This window comes from Chenopodium album, chromosome 11 (assembly GCF_948465745.1).
Source record: "Chenopodium album chromosome 11, dcCheAlbu1.1, whole genome shotgun sequence".
NCBI classification, from domain to species: domain Eukaryota; kingdom Viridiplantae; phylum Streptophyta; class Magnoliopsida; order Caryophyllales; family Amaranthaceae; genus Chenopodium; species Chenopodium album.
In genome coordinates this window covers 20,916,550-20,937,003 of record NC_137844.1, presented here as the reverse complement: position 1 = coordinate 20,937,003, position 20,454 = coordinate 20,916,550, and the positions used below count along the sequence as shown (strand labels likewise).

Below are 20,454 nucleotides of genomic sequence, written 5' to 3'. Positions count from 1 at the left end.
CAACCCTGAAAAATATGGTAGGATGTGAATTTCAAGATTCATTATATGCAAAATGCTTTAAATTTACTTGGAACATATAATGATTTTTTCCCATTAACAAATTTGAAGACACTATCCTTTGCCACAGCCTACAGAGCTAGATAAATTGACTTTCTCAATTCAAGGTGTTAATATGTGCACACACATTTTGTATAACAAACCAATAGAATAATAAACAAATGATATGTTACTCTGTTATAAGTTTTATAACTAACAAAATTTCCGCATTACAACAAAGCCACTTCTACATTTCAACCTGTCAGCATTTAGCAACCACAGAACACTACATTGCAGACCTAGCAGATACAGTAGCACATGATAAATTTCTCTAGTTATCAAAATCTTTGAATTCAAAAACTTACTGGTTTTTGTCTTTTTGGGTCGTCATCCTAGTTGGCCTCTTTTGAAATTTGATGAAGATGGTTGCATGTTAGGATGCAAGGTTGGAGATGGTGCATAACTGATCTGTTATCTGTTTCTTACACGATGCTGAAACAGTTGGGCTAGGTACAGATTCATGAACAGGTTGTGAAGAGCTAAGCATGCCTGGTTGCCCCATTTGCCGTTCTGCACTCCCTACCAAAGTTAATATAAATAGTTCTCGTCAACAAACAGCATCATCATCATCATCATCAAATCATCAATTATACCTTATACATTGAAAACTTGTTTTACAATGATGATAAAAAAATATGTTTAAACTTATTCTACAAATCATATCATCACTGTTCACCCTTGTTAGAAGCTCCTTATATTCCTCGGCTGACACCCTCAGCTCTTTCCCTAGTTCTGTTTTCAAACTTTCCTTCTCCTACTAAATAGCAAAATGTGTTTAGACAAATGAATACAATGATTCTGAACATGATTATTAATCAGCAACAGCCAAGTACCTAAGAAATGGCATCGGAATGAGCCTTGAAGGCCCCCGGTAAAACTGAGAAGTATGCATCTTGTTCAATCATACGGATTTGTGTTTCCATGGCATTATTTGACATCCTTCGTAATGGAGCAGGGGCAGAAACTGCAGATCTCCCATTCCCAACTACACGTGCATTTCTTGCAAATCTGTTTTGATGAGGCGGTGGAAGATCATCATCATCCCTACAAAAATTCCAAATAAAATCAATATCTGAATCGACCTTGTAACCAAACCACAACAGACAAAAAAGGCAACAAAACAACAGAAAAAATCCTTCAAATGGAATATTGAATGAAGATATAGTTGAAATTGGTGGGTAGGACCGTAGGAAGATGCAAATTAATTTTATACAAGATAGATTTCAACAGCAAAGACATAAAAGAAGTTAAAATATTGATGCAGCGCTATACAGAGCACGAATGGACCCCTCTCAGTGATTATGATGAAGATAAGAACCATGACAATGAAGACAAATAATGCAGCAGATACAATGGATCACCTAAATTAGAATGTTATCTTTACATATCTTCTAGTAGTAGATTTATAGTTCCAAAATTATAATCTTTATGTATCGACAAACAAAGCAAACATATAAAAGAAACTAAGCGAACAAACCTAAAAACCACTGCAGATTTAATTTAGCAGCCATTTTAGCCCAAAATAATCCTTTAATTTGATTGCATTTCAATAGCCTAGACTTACATTTCCACAATTATAATATATGACCAAAAGAATAAAATAGATGAGATTTTTTGGCTCTATAACTATGCATAGTTAAAGCAACTCAAATAGTCAAATAAACCAACCAAGAGCCCAAAATTGACTATACAGACAGTTATATCAAAGACGAGCAAAGCAAAACCTCACCACCAAAGCACCAAATTCAAAGCGGCAAGTGGAATCTCAGCCGCCATAGAAGCAACAGCAACCTTTTTCTGCAACACAACCCCTTTTAGTCTGAGCAGAAAACAACTCCTCAGCATCATCCCCATCAACAACAACGAAACATGCGGCGGAAGTGACTCAATTAAATTCACAACCCTAGATTGCAAAATTGATATTCAATAATAATAGAAAAAATCTTACCTTTGAAGTTGCTTCCACGGAGGAGAAAGTTTAGAACCCGCTTCAATGGAGAATTCAGAGTTTAGTGTGTGTGGGAGAGGAGAGAGAAGAAGTGAGTTGAGCAAAATGAGTGGAAGAGAAGAAAAATCGGAAAAGAAGAATAACTGGATTGCTGGCTCCCTTAAATGGCTGACTCAGTAGATGAAATTGAAAATAATTAAATGTGTATGTCTTATGAATAGTATATTTCATTAACTCTACACCCAAGCCACTATTTATCAGAAATTTGTCTTATTCCCATTTATTAATTGGTAGAGACTACACATCATGAATAGAAAAAAAAAGAAGAAGAATAAAGATATCACCAGGGATCCAAACCAATGTGCTAAAGAAAAAAGGAGATGAGTATACTAAGGATAGATCTATCTATTATCCGTACTCCTACAGAGTGACTTTACAGGTCTTAAAGAAGCTCTTACCTATTCATCCGTACACTGGCGGGAAGTATACATTTATTTTCTTATCCCCCTTTGAAAGCAATATGTCTCGGGACAAACAGCCAACCTCAGAACCAAGCATGCTTGGTGGAGGTGGTGGGGAACTCACCTTGTGACTTTGAACCAAGCATGCTTGGTGGAGGTGGTGGGGAACTCACCTTGTGACTTTGAACCAAGCATGGTTGGTGGAGGTGGTGGGGAACTCACCTTGTGACTTTGAACCAAGCATGCTTGGTAGATGTGGTGGGGAACTTACCTTGTGACTTTGAAGTCACAAGTTCGAGCCCCATCACCCACATTTGCTAGCGAATAGGGAATTCCCTTACCTTCTCCCTCTACTCTACTCTTTTGTAGCTGGCTACTGACCCTTCTCCTTACCACAAAAAAGAAAAAGAAAAAAAAAAAAAGTAGCCAGCCTCGGAAATAACTTGCTTATTCACATAAAAACAAGAAGTCCTAGCGAGACATTGAATTAATGATGAGGGAAAACTTTATGCATAAACTATGAAACGTAGGTTATGGCCAAACTTGATGATGTCATTCCTCTGTGAATTGCCTTTAGCAATGTGACAAACTTGCATAAACTTTCTGCAGAAAACCACTTCAACTTCCATGTCTTGGCTCCTGGAATTGTACTTCCGTTCTTAAATCCAACTCTCGGTTTCATCATGTCAAGTATAGGTGAAAGACAAGATATTGGGGAGTTTTCTCTAAGAGTCAACATCACAGTCAGGTTCTCTTTGGCTTCAATGACCTGAAAACATCAGGATGTTAATAAGCAAGATCACCATGAACCTAACATAATAGTAAGAGAATTGTGCCACTGAAGAAACCCCATATCCCTAACCCGTTAATATACCATACACCAGTATTCTTATCTGGCAAGAGATTGAGAGAGGTGTAAGACAAAGCATTTGCACTACGTAAAAAAAAGATACAAAGGCTACATCTTAAAAATCCAAATTAAACTAATACACATGTAGTAAATTGGGCTTCCAACCATCAGAATCAAATTAGTCAAAACAATCTCAACGTAAAGTGTTTTCACATACAGAAACGTAATTCATATAATTTGAGAATCACGTATAAATTACCATCTCAGAGACATTAGCAATGGAACAGAAACTATCAAGCAAGAAATAAGAGGTGGCATCTGCATGTGCTGAAAGTGAGCTGAAGTGCAAGATATCCTCAATGCATACAACCAGATGTCCCCCACTCACAAAAAGTGATCTGGATACCCACTCTGCTTCTGCCAACAACAAAAGAAACAGGACTTCAAAGAGAGCAACAGATTTACAGAAAATGGAAAATAAAGACAATGAAATAAGCCTCGGAGTAATTTGAACAATCTGGACAAAATATGATTAACCCTTTGGAAATTAAAGAAACAGGAAAAACAGGTAGCTCGTCAAATTTACAGGTTTAAAGCATATATTACTCATTGTCCACAGACTGTCCTTTCCTACTCAACCCCAAGGACATTGAGGCAAGAATATGATCATTAATGAAAAAGAAAAAAGAAAAGAAATGTAAAACGAAAGAATAATACAATCACATGGTAGATCTATAAGGATATTTAAGCAGTACCTGCACAATAGCCTACTTACTCTCAGCTAGAAGACAGGTTTGGAGAACTTACAGACAATGAATTTGCATACACCGTTAATAACAAAAGAACTCAAAACTACTCCCTCCGTCACATGAAATCATTTACTTTCGTATAAAGGTTGTATTGTAATAAAAAAGATTAAAAAATAATTAAGTACTTCTATTTAGAAAAAAAAACAACTCTTTTCATTCCATCAAATCAAATCCTTTTGGATTTTATGTGAGAAACTACCGAATAAAACCAAGATTTTGCAAGAAACTTACCAAATAAAAAAAATATTGTAAGATACTACTTAATAAAAGGTTAAATGTTGTAAAATACAACCTGCTTGAAACAGCCTCCACCAAGCCGAAACCACCTTCCAACCCCAAAACCACCACTTCTTACCCAAAAATTACCATATCGTAGCCCGAAACTACCCCTACCAACCTAGAATATCCCCCAAACACCTCGTATATAGACCTGGCAATTTTGACCCAGACCCGATGACCCGACCCATGACCCAAAATCGACCCAAAAATAGTGACCCGAAACCCGAATCAACCCGACCCGACCCATACCCGACCCGAAGTGGAATTGACCCGGCCTTAACTCGAAACCCGAAATGATCCGACCCAAAACGAACCGACCCGAGATGACCCGACCCGAAGTTGACCCGAGACCCGAAATGACCCGACCCAAAGTGACCCGAGACCCGAAGTTGACCCGATACCCAAAGTGACCCGACCTTTAACTTGAATTAATTGACCCAAATAGAATCGAAACCCAAAGTGACCCGAACCAAAATTATCTTATACCTTAAATGACCAGAATCTATTTAAGCTAAAGACTTGACCTGAGCAAACCAAAATAGAAAAAAACCGCAATCAAACTGACTTAATTTTCTTTATTAATTTGTAATGTGTAACAGTGTAAGTAATTTACATATTTTGAGCATTACTTTTCTCGATTTTTTCGGCCTTTTATCTCTATAAGTTATTAAAAAAATCATAAGAAGATTGAAATTTAACGACTTTTCTACGGAGTTTGTCCATAAGATTAAATAAATCAACTAAAGCTCGAAATAAATTAAAAGTCACAATTCTCAAAAGTCTAGATTAAAAAATAGTACAATAATAATGCGTACATAACATAATGTTCAATACCAAATGAAATTACAAAATAATCTAAAGTCAAACAATTAATGTATTCCATGAAAAAAGTAGCCTTAATAAATATAGTGAGTTTCTCGTCAAAAAATATATAAATGTATACTACCTCCGTTTCATATTATTTTCAACGATTAGACATTTTTCCTCTTTACTTTATGTCAAATCGTTGCAAATAATATGAAATGGAGGTAGTATATAGAGTTGAATTTAACCCAATGCATCGACCCGAATATGACCCGACCCAAATTTGATCCGAAAATTGGACCCGAAGATTGACTCGACCCGAACTGACTCGACCCGAAAATTGACCCGACCCGAACCGACCCGACCCAAACTTGACCCGACCCAAACTCGACCCGAAATGCTGACCCGAAACCCAACCCGACCTGATTATCAGTTGACCCGAAATCAACCCGAAACCCGAAATGACCCGACCCGAACTTAACCCGATAACTTTTTGACCCAAACTTGATCCGACCCGAATGACCCATTTGCCAGGTCTACTCGTATATAGCCTTACCATCTTGAAAATCAACCCTCGCGATGGTTTCGGGGGTGTTTTTATGTGGGTCAAAGTCGGAAAATCAGGTCATCGATGGAAATCCAGTTAGTGGTATTAATTTACAACATTTAACCTTTTATTTGGTAGTTTTTTACAACATTTTTTTTATTTAGATAGTTTCTCGCAAAATCTGGGTTTTATTAGGTAGTTTCTCATAAAAAATCCAATCCATTCTCTTCATTTATTCCCATTCCATCCACTTATGTTTATTACAATATATATATAAGTATTCTAGCAACTAATTCATAACTTTTGCATCCATACCCAATAAGTAAAACATTAAAAGACAAAAAGACTGTTTTTTGGAGCATCCATTTAATTCTTACAGTCACCTTAACAACCGGTAATATTTGATGATTTTGATAATATATTTGAGTGTAATTTAGCAGGAAAAGTAATATATAATGTCCATAGTAATGTCATATAATCTCTAAACTTATATTTTCCATTGTATTTTTCCAATTCACCGAATGCCACTCTCCCCAGAATGTAATGAACAATAAAAATGATTTAGGAGGAAAATGAGATACTTAGGTGAATTAGCATGATATTGAGCCTTATACATAACATTCTCTTATACAACACAAATTCAATTCCCATTACCTTTTATATATTACTGACAACCAAATGGGTTGTTAGAAGTTGTAATAGTTTTTTTTATCACTTATACATGCTTTTAATGAAACGAACAATTAGTGATCAAAGATCAAAATTTAATTTATAAGGGCGAAAGTTCCCCATAAGGAACAACTTTGAAAGTGAAGCAAGTAACTTCAAGTCCTAATGTCTAGTTTAATAATTTCTTTTTCAGAGATAGGTTATACAGTTAGACTATCAAGTATCAACCTAAGGACCTTGTATTGTCACCTATATACAATTTTGTTTTCTTGGATGCAGGTCCAAGAAAATCCCCTAAGATGTTGGGATCATTATCACCTTTCAGTATTTTCACAATGAAAAAAAGTAATACCTTTCAGTATTTTCAGAATGAAAAAAAAAAAGTAATACCCTTTGGTGTTTTCAGAATGAAAAAAAAAGTAATACCTTTCAGTGTTTTCACAACGAACAAAAAAAAGTAATACCTTTCAGTAAGGAAAAATTTACTAGTACGTTTCATTGTACAGATAGCTCATAGCTGTTAAGGAACAGGCCCAGGCCATGAACCTTTTGGTGTGAAGGCACACTGAGCCACACAACTTTATATTTCCCAAAATTATTCTCTCTTTTATTGAGTGTGCCTTGCTTCAATTAGGCAAACAAAGGTGCAAGGAAATTCCTATCACTTTTTAGTGCCTTCAAGCCATGCATTGGCACCTTTCAAAAAGACAATCTGTGGGTAGCAACCTTATCCTATGGGGAGCTGTTTTTATGATATGATAGGATCCAGTGCGACAAAGTCATTTTTTAAGGAAGTAGGTCCTTCATTTTCTTTCTTGTTTAGTCATCACTCCCCATCCTCCTTCCCCTGTTTTATGTCCACTCTTCTACCTTCTCTAACCCTCCCTTTTGCTCAATATGTAAAGAAAGGGGGGCTCCATCAACCAAGGCACAGGTTCTTGATTACGAATCCAGCTCCAATTATTATTAGCATACTCAAAAGTTAATTTTGGTTTTAGTTCAAAGTAGGACTATAAGTGATTGCATAATCCTAGAAAACCAAAAAGTATTAGATTTTATAATAAGCAATGCTTAAATAAATGGCAATGTTTGTGGCTTCTGGTTAATTAGAGAGGGAAATGAGGGCAAAATAAAATAAAAAATTGAAAAAATACTAGCTAACTTTTTTTTGTAAAGGTAATTGGAGTAAGGAAGGATATGAACTACTGGGATTTATTATCGAATGAAATTGTAGATACTCTCCCCTTTTTTTCACACAGTTTGACATTCACAATTGCTTACGCGCAACTTTAACCATTAATATCGTCGAATCGTCAATCGACATGTAAAAATTATAAATTATAAAATCTGATATCTTGAAAGGTAAGGAGAATTGCCCTACCAAGCAGGCAACCTGCATTGGTCAACTCAGCTCGGGTTAGTGGGCTACACTAAGAGTGAAGGGGGAAGGGTAAGCATCTAAGGGATGCCCACACTCAAAGTGTCTCAAGTGGGGATTGAGCCCTAACCTCAAGGTTGGAAAGCGCAATCTTTACCACTAGGCAAAACTTAGCATTGTAATATATTGTAAGTATATAGTTAGATGAATACAACAAGAGCTGACTTGACTACTTGTTTCCTTACATATAAACACCATCATTGGTCACAGTGGAATAAGTTAATAGTGAAACTAGGGCAAAGTGTGTAGATTGAAAAAAGAACCCCTAATTTTTGTAAGGTCTACTATTGGAACATCGTCCACTAAGCATATAATGTATAGATGTGCTCCAGCCCCCCAAAAAAATCAACTCAATAGCTACTATAAGATGAGAATCAATGTATTAAAAATTACAAATGCACACCAACTAAATCCTCTTCAAGTGATACTGAAAGAAGGAAATAGAAATAATTACATTAATGAAAAAAATGACCACGTTAAGGAATACCAAACAACGTTTTCATCAAGTTCAACCCAATAATTCTGCTTTCTACTTGATTTCTTATGTATCAAGAGAAAGTGCAAAATATATTAAATACAGATTTGGATAGTATTAATTCTGATAATTTCGTAAGACATTGAATTAGTTCATATAGAATGTAACCTTGAGTTAGTTCAGATGAAATGTATGAATGTTCTGAAATGTTATGAGAAAAAGATACAGTGAGGGAAAGAATACAAAAGATATGCCTGTTACCTTTGTGCCAAAAAAGCACCATACAATATTGGTAAATGCTGCTTCCCAAGTTTCCACATATTTGCCTATCAAACAAGTTCATCTGAACCTGATCCAAACTGCCAATGAAGTTTTCAATACTGATAAGCATTCCTCCTTAAGATCTGTCCAAATACTAAGTTTATTTATAGATAAAAAGCATAGACTAGAACTTTAACCTCTTGACAGAACATCTATTTATTTCTCCTGGTGCAATTAATCCTATCATGAAAAGTAAATGCCTAGTTTTTTCCTTGCATCTTGTAATCAACAGATACGCAGTATCCTCATCAATAAAAATCCTGCAAAAGTAAAGAACAATGGCTCTATTAATGAGAAAGAAACACTACAGTGCATAAAGAAACAGCTAAGAGGACACTAACCAGATAGCCAGAAGACCCAACCCAACCGAAACCTCTCTCACGTCTTCAACCTTGTGTGAAGTCAATAGACTCAAGTTATTACCTAAACGAACCCATGTCCGGAACAAAAAAACAGCACATAAGAGATGAGAAAACCATCGAAAAAGAGATCATACCACAGCAAGTCTAACCTGACCCATCATGCATGCCATCAAGAAGAATCACATACAACTTCCATTCACTGCTTAGGACAACAGCTACCTGTCTGCAGTTGTCAAAAAAAATTGAAATTGAAAGGTTTAAAATTTTGCAGATTTTCTGAACACTTTGAAGTGAGGATCAAATTTGTCAACAGAGACCAAGAAACGAAGAAATTCATGGCTTATAATATATAAGGGAAAGGAAGAAAACATAAGAAATGAGACCAAAAAAATTGATGATACAATGCAAAGGCAAGTCCTAGAAGAAATACGGAGTAATTGTTACGTCAAAGGCCCAAACGGCTGATATATTTTGAAGATATCACAAATCACCTCCAAACACATCATGCAGTGCCTTGTTATGGAATCTCATGACAGTTTAGGATCTAGTAAATCCATAAGATTATGGCTTACTGCCATATGTATAGATTCAGACCTAGCCTAGTGTTGTAACTCATTACTTGATGTAAAAATATTTCCTAGTGGCAATCACTCAAGTAAAAGGGCCCACAATCCATGTATGCCACATGTCACAATTTAGTGGTAGTTGTATGGTTGGCCCTTAGGGTTTAGGCCCTTCTTCGATTATATCTTACCACAACAAAACAGGGTTAAAGAAAGAGTTTGCAGCTAATACTTTTTCAATGGGATTAGAACAAATAATGGAAAACAAGTATTGAGGCTTGAGTTGTTAAATCTTATATATGGCTCTAAATATAGATATTACCTTTCGTTCCACATGGGCTTCCTCCCAACTACGCCATTGCAGACAATGTACTGCTTGCAAGTCTCGTGAATGGCAGTATCTGCAACAAGTGAATTGAAGTAATTTTCAATATGGTCACCAGTTTTTGAAACTCCATGCTTTGAGTAAGCTAAGACTCCACCACCATCATCATGTGCAGGTGCTGAGTTCACCTTTCCATCAGCTCTTCCAATGCAATATATATCATTCATAGTTTGGTTCTGTTGCACATCTTTAAGATCAGCTTTGCAGGGACTTATGCTATCCGACAGTGAAACAACTCTTTTTTTTGGTTTCCTTCTAGAGATTTTCTTTTCATAACAATCATTAACTTGCTTATTGGAAGTGATAGCATCTTCATCATTGTTTCCAAGAAGAGGTGCATCACCACAGAACAACTCTATAGAACTATCAAGTACACCAAGTTTACTCGTGGATTGCTGCGTATGAAGATCAAGTGAGCCCCATCCTGATCCTACCTCAGGAGCAAACTTCCAATCAATATCTCGAGTCAAACCCTCTTCACCAGTATATTGGTCACTTTCAGGGTATGGTAGCCCACTTTCAAGTCCATCCTCGTCATCACAGCTGGTATTACTGTCAGAGGAAGCAGCAGATAAGGACTCAGCAGACACCTGTAAAAACTCTTCCTCCAAGTACTGACGGCGATAAAGAATATCCTCCTCATAGTGTGGAGGTGATACTGGGGTTCCAGAGAATGGCGTTAACTCCTTAATACTTTTGATGGCAGTCAACGGTGTACCATTAACACTAGCATTTAACTCTTCGCCATGTACACTGATACCAGGTGTAACAGAGTTGACATCTGCTCTTTGTAGATAATTTTTCCCCTTGGGCAAATAGAACTTCAGAAGATCTTCATCTAAAGCCCGTGTATTTGCTCGAGGCTTTGTTTCCACATATTCAGCAGCAGAATGAAGCCATTGATAGCCATGATTGCCAGCAGAAGAACTAGCAAAGGAGCTATTAGTTTTCTCAGCATTTGTACTCCTATCATCTTCTGAATTTATGATTGTGTCTGATACATATTCCATGTACCTTGAACTTTCTCCAATGTGCCTCCAGCTAGTTGTCTCTCTTGAATTGCTGTTACCAAAAGCCAGTGCGGCCTGGCTACTCTTTATTTCTTCAACCCAATTCTCAGATCCCTGATCCATCCAATCCTTGAATTCCTCCAACCATAACCTAGAACGTTCTTTTTTCATAAACTCAATTCTGTTAATCAAACTACTTAGTTCACCTTCTTTATCCGAAACATCCTCCTCTCCACCGTGCATATCATTATCACAGGACACTGAATCTTGCTCAGAGAGCATGTTCATCCCAAGCTCTTCATTTTCTATGCATGCAAGGCGAGAGAGCTTCTTCTGCAAACAAAAGCACAACAATTACCATAGAATATTGATCAACAAATATAGCAGACATGTATGGTATTATCCAGTACAAAACAAACACTACAAGTCCAAAAGAAATACAGTAATAAACTAACTATATTCACAATTCCAAGAAGTGTTCAATAGCTTACCCTTTTTCCATCTATAAACCTTTCCACTTCATTGTCTTCCCTTGCAGGAAAGTAAAATCCATAACTTGCAGGCCTTCTGTGCCTCCTAGCAATTATTATATGCCTCTTCAAAAACTCTCTTGTGCTCATTTCTTTGTCGTCTAATTTCACCTGAAAGAATCGATTCATGAAAATTTTAGGAAGCACTACATCATGCTTGGATTTTTGAATTGCTTTATCAATTTCTTTCGCCCTGCCAAACCAATTAAAAAAGAATAAAGAAAAGAAAAACAAAGCAGAAAAAAAGCCTGAAAGATGCTCTAACACCCCAAGGAAACAGAAAGCAGAACCCACTTGTTCAGGACGAAGGAAATGGCTGAAAACTTGTGGCCGATACCATCGAGCACAGCAGAGAGGATTCCCTTCAAGCCAAATATTTTTTAAAGAAGGAAGGCCTGAAAGGACCGCTAGCTCCACATAGTTAGAGATAATGTTGTACGAGACATCAAGTCCTTCTAAAGATTTCAAATTCTCGATCCCTCGCAAAGTAGTCAATGCATTGCTCCTTAAAAAAAGTTTTAATATATGGCATGTAACCTGCATAATACAATTGAAAAAAAAAAAAAAAAAATCAGAAGCCAGTTTCTCGTGGATTGAGCTTTAAAATTGCTTTGCTTGCAATTGCAACACAAGAAGTTCGCCGAAAATCTTATAGCTATGCTATTGTCCAGCCAGATCAGGGTCATTAAGAATCCAAGTGACAATTGCAAGACAACATACACTTTCATAATCACAACCAAGCAAACCAAATTAAAAGACATCAAGCAAAAGATGCAAAAAGATTCTCAATTTCAAAAACAGCATCAAAGCTGAATGCAAACTGAAAAGAAATGCTTTGTCATTGGCCTATTGTCAATCAGACCAGATTGAGTGCCATATATAATGCCATCGGCTGGCAGTTCATGAGTTGGAAAGCAAGTTTGGTGTGTTACCCAAAAAAAAAATAAAAAATAAAGGGGGCATTTAATCGGATTGGGTTGGCTTTGACTGGGTCCATGGGCCACATTATTAGTCCAGGCCACCCACCTTCAGAGCTGGGTGGTTGATTCAGCACCGGGATGTCACCCCATACTCAATTGACTTGACCTGATTGATCCAGGTTGAACCTTGGCCATCTAGATAACATGTAAGAAATTCCATTTTGGGCCGTCCTTTAAAGATTATCCCATTTCTTTATATAGTAACATGCCTCCACCATTTACCCCACTTGCATACACTCGTAAATATAAAACAAATAAATAAATAAAACAAAGATACCCCCATATAGTCATACACTTGCAAAATTTTGAAATCCTCCTTAAACAGCACATTTAGCCTTGGCACAAATAAATACGGGTGGAGGGAGTAACATCAGTTGCATGAAAACAATTGGACCACAAATCCAACTGAAAGAAAGATTACTAGTTTTAAATATCAACATGTAATCTCAAGTCTCTCAAAAGCGTCATAGCAGGTACAAGGAGAAACTAAAGACACAACTTAATCTAAGTGGGTAAGTTAGTTGAGACAAATTCTAGAAATTATTGCCATCAATTGTTAGTTAGGAAACTAAGTTATTGCCAAATAATCATCTTCTCCTCATACTCACCAAAAACAACAAACTTCTGCATTAGGTGATCCCTTCATCCTAGACTTAGATTGATAAATAATATAATGTGAAAATGAAGTTTGATTGACTATTTACTAGAAAAATGGCAATGATGAAGGATAGTCAAGCTTTAAAGCGAGCATTCAAGAGTCTTTGATTCTATTCCAACTAACAATCTAAAAGCTAGCAGATATAGTATATTAATATATATTCTAAAACCAATATTACTTAGATCACTGCTGCAAAATACTAATATATTAATATTAACACAGAGAAAGTTAAATTAGTAATAAGACAACAGAAGCAATGATTAGGTTACAGTTAAAAACCGGTGAAAGCATAATGAGCTAAAAGGTGCTGCAATGGCTCATTCCTTAGAATCAAACCACACATGCAAACACATTCCTTAGAAACTTAGGGCCAAACCCAATACGCACAGAAAGACAGTTTCCAATTCTATTGGGATGCTTCTTTTAACTCAGAGATTCTACGAGCAATTCTCTTGTGATATATAATCATGAAAAGTGGATAAGAATCTCACTTTTCTAATTTGAATTAGCTTATACTATACATTAATTATATAGATGAAGGAAGAAACTCGAAATTCAGTCTCACCACATATCTAGCAAAAAGTGGTTGAGTATCTGTAACGAATCAGAGCTAGCCACCTGTGTCTTATACAAACAAAAGCCAACAGAGAAAAGGACAGGGTCTGAGACCTCTGACCACTATCTCAAGCAAGGTGGTGAGGCACAACCACACCTAACAACAGTAACTTAAGGCTGCAGCCACTAGTTGGCATATTACGATAATGACAAAGGGGTAGTAAAGTTAGTAATTAAAGCTGTACTATTTAGCTAAGTAGTATAATAGATAGAGAGTGGTAGAAGGAAGATTAGGCAGAAATTTGTTAGGGAAACCTAGAGAGAGTCATGGCCTAAAGCCATTTTGGAGAGTTGTGAGCTAAACTCACTATTGAAGATTGATACCCTTAAGCTATTAAACCTATCCTTGTAAACCTTTTGCCATTTTCAATCAATATTCAAGCATTAATCTTTAATTACTAGCAATGTTAAATTAGAATTATAAACCAGAAAATCAGTCATTACAGTATCTTCAAGGTGAAGGAAATGACATGGACGGTTTAGAAATTGGGAAAAGAAAACTATCTGGAGTTTCACTGATATTCAAGCCATTCTACCAACTAGACTTACCTCACTAAAAGATGCGACTGATCGAAGTTGATTAAATCCCAGATCCAGGTGCGTTAATCTTGTGCACTTCCGTAGATTATCAACTTTTGCAAACTTGTTTCGGCTAAGATCAATAGTTTCAACAGCTGGAAGAAGTTGCAGTGACTCATCCATAAGAATCAAACCATTACATGCACAAGATACAAAAGATAACCGGATCCATTGGGGTGATTCTTTTATGTCAGCAATTCTACTTGCAAATAAATGACGTAATGCATCCTGAAATTCAAAAGAGAAGAAATTGGATCACTCTGCATGACAATCAGAGCACCAGCAAATCTTGCAGATAAAAAATGGACATGGAGGAGAGGCAAAATCAGATAAAATCCATAGAAAAGATTATTAACTTAGTAAAGACAACTAAGAGAAGAAAAATAAGGATACTTGGTTAGGTAAATCATAGGAGGGTATCATAATACATATTGTCATAATGAATATTGAGCATAAATTTCAGCATGGAATTTTATACATGAATATCCAAGGTAATGCATTTTATAGTCAAACGTGTACTTTTCTTCAATGATTATCAAAATCACTCAAAGGCAAGTTTCTAACAGGTGATGGTGACCGATAATCAAGAAAAATTAAAAATAAAAAACGTCTAGTGGTAAAATGCATGGAAAAAAAACTCGGCCGTCCCGTTATGGAACAGGTGTTTTGCAACAGGTTCAACAGAGACCGAACAGAAAAACCCCATCTTATAACAGCAAGTCAGAAGTCGCACCCAATGCGGTGCATTTCCCATTCCATAACATTGTGTTTTTTTTTTTCTTTCTTTCTTTCTTATCTCATATAGTGTATTTATAATAGTTTTGGCTATAATATGGTATAATCACAAAGAAATGAGTCTACAAGCTAAACATTTTACTTATGAATTTTTTTTTTTTATAAATACATGCCGTGAAACCCGTGATCCATCCAACCATTAACAGCCTATCCCACGACAATGCGACCGTTTCCGCTGTTATTTTCCCATACATAGATGCATTAACTTGTAACATTACTTACCAAGCAAATTTATTGGAAAACCCTAAATTTTTAATCTTATACTCTCTCTCTCTCTCTCTCTCTCTTGATCTCGATCTATGGACACTGTGAGCTACTCATGAACATTTTTCCAGCCTAACAACTTATGACATTTTCCTTTTTCTCCCAATTTTTTTTGTCTTTCCAAGTCCCAAAACTATCTTTAAAAATTAATGAGATGTGACAACAAATTTTCCAAATAGTGTAATGTAATGAACTGATCTTTTCCAATTGAAATAAAAAATAAAAAAAAAAAAACAAAAAACAAAAAACAAAAAACAAAAAACAAAAAGAAGGAAAAAAAAGCTACAATAACGCATGAGGCTGCAAGGCTTACCTATTTTATATACAAACGAATAAAGTCAGGTGGAATCTCGCTAGATTTGTCTTGGTGTATATTTCCAAGATATTATCTTTTTATTAATAATCAAATATACCAATGTTTGAAGCTATGCATTGGCAAGCATGAAAAGAAAAGTGTTTCATACAAAAACTACGAATGAAGTATCAAACAAGACCTTTAGAGAAAAGCTAAGAGTTAGTGAGTTGTGTTGAGGAAAAATAATATCAGAGGACAACAATAATAAACATATCCATGATATATAGTGAAGAGAATATAAAGGAAAATTCTTAAAAGAGCCGATTACATTGTTATTGGATCCTATGGGTCACAACTCAGGCTACTGAAAAACAAACATAAGTCACTTGCACGTTTGGATGTAGTGCGCTTGCTCCCAATCACACGCCAGTATAAGGGTTAAGTGTCACCTTCAAGGCTGCCTTATGAGGAGGATGTCACTCATTGGGTTCGATCATTGCTGCATCAAAATAACATGTTTTGTTTTATAAGTATTGCTCTAAAGTTTTGCATAAAAAATTTACCTTTCACTAGATAGTTTTTTTTGTAAAGAACCTAGGAGGCTAGAATTTGTTTATTTTTGGTGTCTTAGACGTGTTAGAATTTGTTAAAAGTCCTTAAGTTAGGTTTGTTGGTTTTAAACCTGAATTTGGTTTAGTTAATCCTAAACTAAATAGGTTACTTGCAAGGCAAGGTCAAATAGGCAGGTTGGGTTAGGGCTTGTCCTAATATTATTAGGAGTCATAATTAGGATGGCTAAGACCTCTACATAAAAATGATTGAGTGTGTAACTTTGACACACAATTCAGAATTGAGCTCATTAAGGTGTCTCACTATTATATTCTTGTGAATCAAACTATAAAGGGAATTTCCTAAGTAAGAGATTTGCAACAAATTTCAAATTGAACATAAGCTGCAATTTGAAATAAGGTATTAAAAAGCACGATTTAGTCCGACCCAATCTAGTTGAAGACAGTAAATACTAAGATTGGTGGCACTTGGTCCTAGCAAACAATTTCATTTATATCTGACCCAATCGAGCCACCCCTTTTAACAGCATCCCACACATAGAACATTTAATCGAAGTAAATCATTTCGAATCCACGATTCTAATCGAAAACTCGACTCTCCGTGATCACTAAACATTCATTAACACCTATAGAAACGTTCAAAATACAAGCTAAATAAAATGTCATACATCTAGAGTAAAATTGAAATTGAGGTGAGACAGACTTACAGTAGAATTATGACAAATAAGTTTCTCCAAAGTATGTCTTAACTCAAGCAAACCTTTAGCTGCAGAAGTAGAAAGATCACAACCACGGAGCTCCAAAACCTTCAATCTTCCAAATGCAAGCAGCGACAAAGGCGTCGGATCCCTGGAAGGTGGAGGCAATACGGAAACAATCTTCAACGACGAAAGACGACACAAAATCTTACGGAGCTGCTCCAGAGCCCGGTGATCACCGAGATCGGATACGTAAGCGCGAAGATAATCGACGGGAGCTCCAGCAATCAATCCCTCAAGTTCGCTAAGTGCTTCCAATCTGGATTGAACATAGTGAAGACCTACTGGATTCAGCTTCAAAATTATGGTTCCATCGATCAATCCGCCTGCATTTTTTGCCACGAATTTGACTAGGGATTCAAGGTAACGATCACCAGTCACAATCTCCATTGATTCAAGAACAATTTTTAGGTTGTTTTCAGGATTGATGCATGATAAGAAGCAAGAATTTGGAATTCCGAAAAGAATTTGAGAGTGAGAATAGAGAAGAATATAGGAAGAGAAGAAAACGATACTAAATTTAAAACACAGGAATAGGAGAAACCCGGGGTAAATGTTTGTTGTATATCGTAGCTCCGTTAAAGTCGCAGAAGGAAATAGACATATACAGTTCAGGTTCCTCGACTACGAGGGCGGTAAATCGTACACGAGTTTGTTACCGGTGGTAGGACCCCTATTCCGACGACCCTCACTTGTTTGTATCTCTGTCGTACTGTGTTAATTGTGATAGAAAAGGCAAAAATACAAGTTTATCATCATCACGAAACCATTTTCTGAGTTAACTGACGATGTAATAATAATGTGGTATTGTTATATAGTTCCTCCATTTCTTATTAGTTAACACGTTGAAAAAGGCACAAGTGGGGTATCTACGTGATTATCTTTTTAATCAAACATAGTCGGGTTCCATTTACTCTTTAACTATGTTAGATCTCGTTTCATGTAAGGTTTTTCACTCTTTGTTACGGAATATCAATTTAAAACTACATATAAATATTATAAATATAATAAATAATTTGGTCCAAAATCTAGTTCTTATATTATCCAAATTAAGCAACTTAAAATATTACTATTTTTTATCCTTTATGGCTACATATTATATTTTTTGTTCAAGGTTTATTCTATTTTAAACTTGGCTTTATTTTATACTTCCTCCGTTTTTTATTTATTGCACCATAGGGAAAAGGTGAGAAAATTTGGTAGTATGAGAGAGAAAGGTAAAATGTCATAAGTGCCCTTATTATTGCCAGGAAGAAAAATAATTAACAAAAGTCAGTTGGGGGATTGGGGACCACCACATGGGTTTCTACTTTTCTACAAGGGCATGCACGTGGGGTGGGAGGATCACATGAGATTTCTATTTGTGGAATTTTGGTTTGGCTCCAAAATTCAAATGAAATTATATCACCAAAATTGCTGAAAATTCAAAACACCCACCAAAACTGAAAAAATTGAAAATTGAAAACATCCAACAAATTTCACAATACATCACCCTCACTTCAATACTTCAATATAAAAGGGTTGAGTTATCAGAAGAAAAAAAAAACATTCTCTGAAACTTTGTTACACATTCAAAGCATTAACTTCAACTTTTTTTGTTTTTTTTTTTCTTTTAAAGTAGGAGCACTTTCACAGCACACACATCACGTAGAGCCTTTGATTGTCATCACAGCACACATAGCACATTCGGAATGGATGTTGAGGGACCTGAGGACCTTGAAGAGCTTTATAATCTTGAGCAATCTCAAGGCTTTCATGCAGATTTCGAGGTACTCTTTTCTTCTGAATCTGATGATGATAGTGATGTAGAATTAGATAATGATGCAAACCCAATAGTTGTAGTCATGGAATTAGAACATGATAATGTCGTACTAGAGAAAAAAGGAAAGAAAACATTTGAATTAACTGATAAACAAAGGCAACATATTGTGCAAAAGCTTATTTTAGCACAAGAAGGAAAACAGTTTTGGCTAGAAGGGAAATCTGTCCCAAAAGGTTCAATTAAAAACTTAGCAATTGAATACAATGTAGATCGGTCCACTATTGGTAAAATTTGGGCTAAGGCAAAGAGCCAATTTGGGAGTAATACAGTGATTGATGTGTCTAGCAATAAAAGACAAAGAGGAAGAAAGAAATTAGAATTTGACCCAGCTATTTTAGCAGCAGTACCAATTGAAAAAAGAACCACGATTAGAGGGTTAGCAGAAGCACTACACTTAAGCCACACAACAGTGTATAGGTTATTAAGGGCCGGGATACTTAGGGCACATACAAACAGCATAAAACCATCACTTAAGCATCACCATAAAGTTAACAGAGTGCAATTTATCATGAATAGTATCATTCCAGGAATGGTAAATGAACTTCCTAAGTTTAGTGCAATGTATAACATGGTGCATATTGATGAAAAATGGTTTTATATGAGTGATAAGACTCAAAGATTTTATCTTTTTCCGTGGGAGGATGACCCATATAGAGCAACTCAAAGCAAAACATTCATGGAAAAGGTAATGGTAATGGCTGGGGCTGCTAGACCACATATTTGTAGTGATGGAGAAGTCTTTTGGGATGGAAAAGTTGGTGTTTTTTCTTTCACAGAACAGGTGGCAGCAAAGAAAAATTCAAAGAATAGAGCTGCAGGCACTATTGAGACTAAGGCTTTACAGTCAATTACTAAATCTACCATCAGATCAATGTTAATTGATAAAATGCTTCCAGCAATCAGGTCAAAGTGGCCATTAGGAGCATGCAAGGAAATATGGATACAACAGGATAATGTCAGACCTCATATAAGTCCAAATGACACAGAATTCTTAGAAGCTGCAACCAAGGATGGTTTCAATATCAAGCTTATTAACCAGCCAGCACAAAGTCCAGACTTGAACATTCTTGATTTGGGTTTTTTTAGAGCTATTCAGTCACTGCAGTATAAAGAATTTCCAAGAACATTTGAAGAGTTAAATGGAGCAATTGAAAATGCATATAATGCATATGATCCAAAGTCTTTGAATCACACTTGGCTGCACATGCAATATTATATGCTTGAAATACTTTAGATAAATGGAGGAAATGGTTATTAAAACCCTCACAAGGGAAAGAAAAGGTTGGAAAGAATGGGACTCCTTCCTGTTCAAATTGAAGTACCGACTGAATTGATGCTTCAAGGTCAAAGTTTCTTAGATCAGGGACATATTGATGTCAATATTACCCACCATGGTAATAATGAACACAATATGACTCAAGGGAATTGAGATCAGATTTGAACGCAATGGCATTTTGAGAGCTTTACTAGTAGAAGAATGATAACTTGAAAGCAATTGCATTTTTTGGGAGGTTTCAAGTTCAAATCATATTTGATTGTAAAACCATTAACTATATTTTGGGGGTTGTAAAT

The 20,454-nt window shown here is 35.9% G+C and overlaps 2 protein-coding genes across 4 annotated transcripts; one reads left to right on the top strand and one right to left on the bottom strand.

Annotated features, from left to right (window-relative positions):
- Positions 1-2,396: 2,396 nt before the first annotated feature.
- On the bottom strand, positions 2,397-17,642 carry LOC145567484 (uncharacterized). Of its 3 annotated transcripts, none has more exons than XR_014095634.1 (12): positions 17,010-17,642; positions 14,350-14,607; positions 11,842-12,084; positions 11,509-11,658; positions 9,945-11,350; positions 9,209-9,282; positions 9,039-9,120; positions 8,835-8,957; positions 8,638-8,735; positions 3,615-3,772; positions 2,679-3,274; positions 2,397-2,629 (listed from the first exon to the last, which is right to left on the bottom strand). XR_014095634.1 is itself a non-coding variant. In XM_081626777.1 (12 exons), exons 3-12 carry the CDS (start codon positions 14,500-14,502, stop codon positions 3,023-3,025), a joined length of 2,739 nt encoding a protein of 912 aa, XP_081482903.1. In that variant the 5' UTR covers positions 14,503-14,607; positions 16,062-16,232; positions 17,010-17,147; the 3' UTR covers positions 2,397-3,022. The 3 variants fall into 3 exon arrangements, 2 of the variants coding, with proteins under 2 accessions (XP_081482903.1, XP_081482902.1); XM_081626777.1 differs by adding an exon at positions 16,062-16,232 and having other exon boundaries at positions 2,397-3,274; positions 17,010-17,147; XM_081626776.1 differs by having other exon boundaries at positions 2,397-3,274.
- Positions 17,643-18,751: 1,109 nt separating this feature from the next.
- On the top strand, positions 18,752-20,116 carry LOC145566438 (uncharacterized). The gene has a single exon (XM_081625859.1). The coding sequence runs from the start codon at positions 18,752-18,754 to the stop codon at positions 20,114-20,116; it is 1,365 nt and encodes a 454-aa protein (XP_081481985.1).
- Positions 20,117-20,454: the final 338 nt, after the last annotated feature.